This window comes from Alligator sinensis, unplaced genomic scaffold (assembly GCF_000455745.1).
Source record: "Alligator sinensis unplaced genomic scaffold, ASM45574v1 scaffold1531_1, whole genome shotgun sequence".
Lineage (NCBI taxonomy): Eukaryota > Metazoa > Chordata > Crocodylia > Alligatoridae > Alligator > Alligator sinensis.
Window position 1 is genome coordinate 267,269 of NW_005843164.1, and position 6,898 is coordinate 274,166.

The 6,898-nt window shown below is 63.1% G+C and overlaps 1 protein-coding gene across 1 annotated transcript in view; it reads left to right on the forward strand.

The window, feature by feature from the left end:
• SRCAP (Snf2 related CREBBP activator protein) overlaps window positions 1–6,898 on the forward strand; it is a 33,186-nt gene that overhangs the window by 17,518 nt on the left and 8,770 nt on the right. Inside the window, exons 21-29 of the mRNA XM_025194133.1 lie at window positions 376–654; window positions 1,227–1,391; window positions 1,826–2,084; window positions 2,246–2,495; window positions 3,272–3,529; window positions 3,835–4,172; window positions 4,833–5,035; window positions 5,724–5,893; window positions 6,076–6,272. Coding sequence (XP_025049918.1) covers window positions 376–654; window positions 1,227–1,391; window positions 1,826–2,084; window positions 2,246–2,495; window positions 3,272–3,529; window positions 3,835–4,172; window positions 4,833–5,035; window positions 5,724–5,893; window positions 6,076–6,272 — 2,119 coding nt within the window. The remainder of the gene's footprint in view (window positions 1–375; window positions 655–1,226; window positions 1,392–1,825; window positions 2,085–2,245; window positions 2,496–3,271; window positions 3,530–3,834; window positions 4,173–4,832; window positions 5,036–5,723; window positions 5,894–6,075; window positions 6,273–6,898) is intronic.

Here is a 6,898-nt window from a genome sequence, read left to right on the forward strand (position 1 = left end):
CAGGGGTGTGGCCTGTGGGTTCCCCAACCCCTTTCTTCCTTGGGATCCATCCCCCAGAGGCCTGGCCAGACCCTTAAAGGGGTGGGTCTATGCTTTGAGGGTGTGGTCTAGATTGGGGGTGGGACTTCCAGGTTCCTTGCCTCCATCCCTGATTAGTGGAGCTCAGATCAGGTTGGGGGAATGACCTGTGGGTTCTTCCTTTTCCTCCCCCCACTACCACATAGGGCTTCTGCCAATCAGTGGAAGGGGTGTGACTGTTCTGGGGGGTGGGGCTTGTCAGTCCATCTTTCTCCCAGTGGTGACCGGATGCAGCTAGCTCAGGGGTGGGAACAGCTGAGTGGAACAAGGAGTGCTCATGTGTCCTTGTCCCCACAGTGCTTCCCACACCGATGCCTGTGGCCACCCAGCTGGCACCTACGGCACCTCGGCCGCCTATGGCACCCACGCCCATGCCTGGTCCTGTCCTGAAGCCGGGCCCAGCCCCTGCTCCTGGGGTTCGGCTGGCGGGTGCCCCCCTGGGGCCCAGCGGCATCATGAAGCCCATGACTGTGCAGTCCAGTGCCAGTGCGCTGCCTGCCTACAGCCTGGCCACCACCGGACCTGTGCAGCCGCCGCGTCTCCTGCTCTCCCCTGACATGCAGGCCCGTCTGCCCTGTGAGTACCCCACCCTGCCCGGGCACCTGAGTTCCCACCTGACCTGGATTCTGACCTGACTCGAGTGGGGGGGCTATGCCTAATTTTGGGGGGCCAGGCACCTGGGCTCTGGCTTGACCCAAGGGGGGTTGTGGGCCTGGATGCCTTGGTTCTTGCCTCACTGTGGGGACGTCTGGGGGATGTTAGGGACTTGGATACTTGGGTTCTGGCCTGATTCTTGGAGGGGTCAGCGGGATGGAGAGAGGTAGGGGCTAGAATACCTGGGTTCCTTTTTGCCTGTGGAGGAGCTGGGGGCCCAAATGCTTAGATTCCTTCTTGCCTTGCAGCTTGGAGCAGGGAGAGCCTCATCTGGGCGCCTGGGTTCTGCCCTGACTGATTAGAGGGCTTAGTAGCAGAAGGGACAGGCAGCTTAGGTTCTGCCCTGCATGGTGGGACTGGGAGTCCAGGGAAGTGGGCTGGGAACCAGGATGCCTGGGTTCCATCAGGGAGCTATGGGAAGGTGCCAGGAGCCTGGATGCCTGGGTTCCTTCCCAGACTGACTGCCCCCCTCCCCTCCACCATTGTGCCCACAGCCGGTGAGGTAGTAAGCATCGCACAGCTGGCTTCGCTGGCCAGCCGACCCCTGCAGAGTGCACCGGGCAGCAAGCCCCTTACTTTCCAGCTGCAGGGCAACAAGCTGACACTGACAGGCACCCAGGTGCGCCAGGTGGCTGTGGCCCAGCCCCGCCAGCTCCCAAGTAGGTAAAACTCCTGCCCGCCCAGCCCTTGCCCTCGGCCCTACCCCAGAGGCGGGCGCATCGCGCTGCAGGGGTTGTCCCCACTCCTCTCCAGGCCAGACAGGGCTACAGTGGCTTGTGGAGGTCATCCCAGCTGCCATCTGCCTTTGGTCAGGGCCTGGCAGAGCCCACGTGGGGGTGGGGGGCTCACAACCTGGACACCTGGGTCCTTGCCCAATTTTGGGAGGGGAGCAAGGAGTTGGTGGGTTAGAGCAGGCAAGGGTTTGGGAACTTGGACACTTAGGTTGTTTGGGACTGGTGTGGGTGGGTGAGAGCAAGGGGCCAGGGTGGAGAGCCCGGGCACCTGGGTTCTCTGGGAATGGTGTGGGATAAGTGGGTGACAGCAGGAGCTGGGAGCCCGGACACCTGGGTTCTCATCCCGTTCTGGTTCTCAGGTTTGAGCTCCCTGTCTCCTGCAGGGAACGTGGTCCACCTGGTGTCGGCCGGGGGCCAGCACCACCTCATCAGCCAGCCGGCCCAGGTGGCTGTCCTTCAGGCCATGGCCCAGCCAGGTGGGCAGGCCATGCCTGGGCACCCACCCACTGCCATCCTGCCTGCCCCAGCCCCTGCCCCTCCTGCCACCTCTGCTGCTATCACTTTCCGCCCCTCCTGCCACCTCTGCTGCTATCAGTGTCCCCATTGCCGCCACTCAAGGTGAGTGCCTTCACACTTGGTTTCTCTGGGAGGGTTTGGGGACTAGTGGACGAGTGTGGGGTTGGGGCTGAGAGCCCAGACATCTGGGTTCAGTGTCTGGCTATGACAGTGGGGCTTGGGAGGCTTTCCTAACTCTGCTCTCCTGGTTCCCCCCACTGCAGTGCCCTCCTCCATGGTGAACGCCGCCACCCCCCCCACCTCCCGTACCCGCCACAGCCACTGCTGCTGCTGCACCCCTGCCTGGCCTGCCTGCCGCTCTGGTGGCCCCGCGAGCGCCGCTGCCTGTGGCACCCGCCCCGCCCTCCCGCCTGCCTGCCCCACCCCTGGTGCCCATGCGAGGCCCCGCCCCTCTCCAGGCTCTGGTGCGCCCTGTCATGCGGGTGGTGCCCGCCCCTGCAATGGACCTGCCAGGTAAGTGCCATGCTTGGTATGTATCCAGTACTCCACTGGGGGACATCAGGGCTTTTTTATGTGGGGTTTCTTGCCCGGGACTTCGTGTTTCTTATAGCGGGGCATGTTGGTCCCCGTACGTAACCCCCCACTCGGGGGTGCCAGGCCCCCTGTGTACTTGTGATATCCTCCCCCCCGCAAGAGGCACCAGGGCCTGGTCTCTCTCACCCTGGCCCCATATGTCCCTATGACTCTGCACTAGGGGGCATCAGGTCTTATGTCCCTATGGACACCCCCCCCCCGCTCCCCACTAGCAGGTTCTGGGCCCCATATGTCCCCCTGACTGTCCACCCCCCTGCCCCCAAAGGGCTGCCAGGGCCTGGTGTCCCTTACATGGAGCCCTCCATTAGGGTCATCCCCCCCACATCCCAGCCTGCTTCTTACCATAATTACTTGTTCCTTTTGAATGCATTATTCTTTGCTATTGGAAAGGAAACAGGACCTTACCCTGAGGAAGCGTGGGGAATCAGAGTAGCGAGGAGGGCCTGCAGAGAGACCTTGTCCACAGGAACATATCAGCCAAGAAGTGTGGTGGGGGATCCCCATGGGTCTGGGTATTTGGGGATGTCACAGTGGTTGTGTGAATTGCCCTGGCTCCCAGAACCAAAGGACAGCTGTATTTCTGAGATAAAACACACACGCTTAATGATCTCTAGGTGCTTTGGGGGTGCATGTTATACAGGGGGAAACGTGCCACCAGTAAGTGAACATTCATGGCTCTGTGCTTCTCCCCATAGCTCCGATGCCAGTCCCCACAATGTCCCCTGCTCCAGCGGGGCCTCTGCCAGCCGGCCCCCGCGGGCCCTCCCCCAGCCGCACCAACCCCCCTGCCAGCCCCCCGCCCCCTGCTCCCGGCATCGCCCAGCCCTTTATCCAAGGAGGAGCCCGAGATGCTGACGCTGCGCTCCAGCCCCCCCACACCGCCGCCTCCGTCTGCTCCAGTCCCCCGGCCCCGTCGCCAACCCCCGCCTCCGCCTCGCTCGCCATTCTACCTGGTGAGAGCTTTTAGTGGGGAGGGGAAGCCTGGACACTTGGGTTCTTTGGGAGATGATTGGGGCTGGTGGGGTGGAGGAGAGGGGTGTTAAGAGCCTGAACTTTTTGGGTTCTCCGGTGGGGGGTGGGGCAGGCTGGGAGCCTGGACACCTGGGTTCTCTGGGAGTGCAAGCAGAGGTCCTGGGAGCCCAGACACCCTGGATCCCTAGGAGGGGTGTGGGATATAGGGGGTGAGAGTGGGGTGCTGGGAGCTTGGACACCTGGATTTCGTGCTGATGCCCCTGTCTGGTTCCCCTCCCCTCCACAGGAGTCACTGGAAGAGAATCGCAAGCGGCAGAAGGAGGAGCGCCTGGCCCGGCTCTTCCGCCTCAACGAGCAGCACTGTGCCCTGGCACCCGTGTATGGCACTGAGGTGCTTCGCCTCTGTAGTCTCTTCCCCCCAACACCCCACGACCCCGAGGCTGAGGCAGAGCCCAAGGCCCCCGGAGGCGGGTGGCGGGGGGCCGGCTACGCCCACTGCTACATGGCCCAAATGCAGCGGGACCCACAGCGCCTGGCAGAGTACTGGCAGCAGGCGCCTGCCCTCAGCCGCGCCATCCTCACACCCCAGCAGAGGATCGAGCAACTTGAGGACATCATCGAACGGTGAGGGCCCCTGTCAGAGAACCCAGACACCTGGGCTCCCAGCTCCCCTGCTTTCATTCTCCAGCCCCTGGTCCTGTCCCACAGAACCCAGGTGTCCGAGCTTCTGGTACCCACCTACACTATACCGGGAGATCCCACTTCTTTCTGAGAGCTGGTAGAGAACCCAGGCATCAGGCTTTCATTCCTCTTATCCCCCTAGATGGAGAACTCAGGTGTCCGGGCTCTCAGCCCCAACTCCCCGGCCAGAGAACCCAGGTGTCCAGGCTTCCACCCCATCCCACCCTTCCCTCCCAGTGAACCCAGGCATCTGGATTCCCAGTCTTCATCTCCCTCCATCCCTCCCCCGCAGAGAACTCAGGTGTCTGGGCTCCAGACAACACCACACTACCCTCTCAGAAGTGGGAGAGAACCCAGGCATCCAGGTTCCCTCCATCTCCAGTTCCCAACTCTCAGCCCTCCCTACTCCCAGAGAACCCAGGCATTCCCCACCCCTCACCTCCCCCTCCCACAAGACCCCAGGTGTCCAGACCTCTAACACCACATCTTGTTGTCCTCCCAGAACTGGGAGAGAACCCAGGCATCCATGGTCTTGCCCCCCCTGCTCTCGCCCCTGGGTGGCTGCCTGCCCTAATGCCCTCCTCTCCCCCTGCACCCCGGCAGGTTCATCTTCGTGCTGCCACCTGTGGAGGTTCCACCTGTGGCCCTGCACACATCAGACCCACCCCCCACACTGCGCCTACGGCACCAGGCCCTGGCGGCTGCCCTGCGCCGAGAGCTGTCACCGCGAGCCCGGGCCCTGCACCGTGTCGTCTGCAACATGCGCACTCAGTTCCCTGACCTGCGCCTCATCCAGTACGACTGTGGTATGTGGGCGGGGCTACTGGGGGATTGGGGTGTGGAGGTGGGGCCGGTCTCAGGAAGACGGAAGTGTGACCTGTGAAGGGGAGGGGCCAGGCCTGGATGGTGATGTGGCCAATCATGAAATGGGTGGAGCCAGCAGGGTGGACCTGTGGGGGGGGGGCGCCCAGGAATTTGGGGGTGGAGCTGATCTGGTAGAGGGCAGGGCCAGGAAGGTGGGACTGGGGCCCTTGTGAAAAGGTGAGAGGGGGGCGCAACTGGTGGGGGTGTGGCCACTCTGGTGATGGGCGGGCCCAGCATATGGGGGCAGGACTTATTGAGTAGGGGGTGGAGCTGATCTGCCCTGGGAGTGACCAGGAAGCTTGTGGGAGGGGCAAGCCTGGTATGGGGGTTGTGGCTAGTTTGTCATTGGGAGGAGCCAGGAGTTTGGAGGGCAGGCTTTATCTGGCAGGGGAGGGACCAGGACTGATTAGGCAGGAGGTGGAGCAAGTCCCACCCCTCCCCATCCCCCTGTGCCTGCCCCTGCCCCTGCCCCTGCCCAGGAAAGGCCAGGAAACAAGGACAAGGATGGGGAGATATGTCCAGCCTGGCAGGTGGAGGGAGGGGCCAGGAGGGGAGGGGTGGAGCCAAGCTGTTGCTGGGCCAGAGGCCTGGGAGGCCACACCCTCTGATGCTGGCCCTGCCCCCCTGCAGGGAAGCTTCAGACATTGGATCTGCTGCTGCGGCAGCTGAAGGCGGAGGCGCACCGCGTGCTCATCTTCACGCAGATGACGCGCATGCTGGACGTGCTGGAGCAGTTTCTCAACTACCACGGCCACATCTACCTGCGCCTGGATGGCAGCACCCGTGTGGAGCAGAGACAGGTGCCGGCCCCCCGCCCAGGACCCAGGCGTCCGGGTCCCCAGCTCCCCCTGCCCTCAGCCTCGATGTAATCCACCATCCCCACTCCTCTCCTGGGGGGACCCAGGCATTTCCCAGCTCCTCTTGCTCTCGCTGCCCAGCCTGAGAACCCAGGCATCAAGGCTGACGCGGGGTCCTCTGGCAGGCGCTGATGGAACGGTTCAATGCAGACAAGCGCATCTTCTGCTTCATCCTGTCGACACGCAGCGGGGGGGTGGGCGTGAACCTGACAGGCGCCGACACTGTGGTCTTCTACGACAGCGACTGGAACCCCACCATGGACGCCCAGGCCCAAGACCGCTGCCACCGCATTGGCCAGACTCGTGACGTCCACATCTACAGGTGCCCTGGGACCCTTCCAGCCCCCACTCCCTGTCTAGGGAGCCCAGGCATCCAGGCTCCCGGGCCCCCTGCTCGTAACCCCCAGTCTCCCAGCACTTAGGGAGAGAACCCAGGCATCTGATTAGCCTACCCTTCTCTAACCCATCAACCTCCCAGCTGTGGCTGGGGTGGGGTCGGGTGCTGTGCCCAGCCTGCCAGATCCTGTTATCCTTCCACAGCTGGAGAGAACCCACGTATCCAGGCTTCCAGTGCCCCCCCATGTAATCCACTTGGGAAGCCTGGATTCTCTCGCATAGCTAGGGGGCCTCCCAGCTCCAGGAGAGAACCCAGGTGTCCAGGTTCCCAAGTCTCACTGCCCTAATCCACCAGCCTTCCAGGCCTGTGGAGAGAACCCAGGCATCCGGGCTGCCAGCCCCCACTCTGGGGAGAGAACCCAGGAGTCTTGTCACATAACATGATGCCCTGGTCCTGCTATCTACCCCCTGAGCTCGGTGAGGGGTGGGGAGGTGGGGGCGGTACCTGGGAGAGGTCTGCCCTGTCCCGGGTCCTGGTGCTTAAATCTGCGTAGCCCTAACCCATTTGTCATTTGGAGGAAACCATAACTTGGCCCTCAGGTTTCTGCCCCC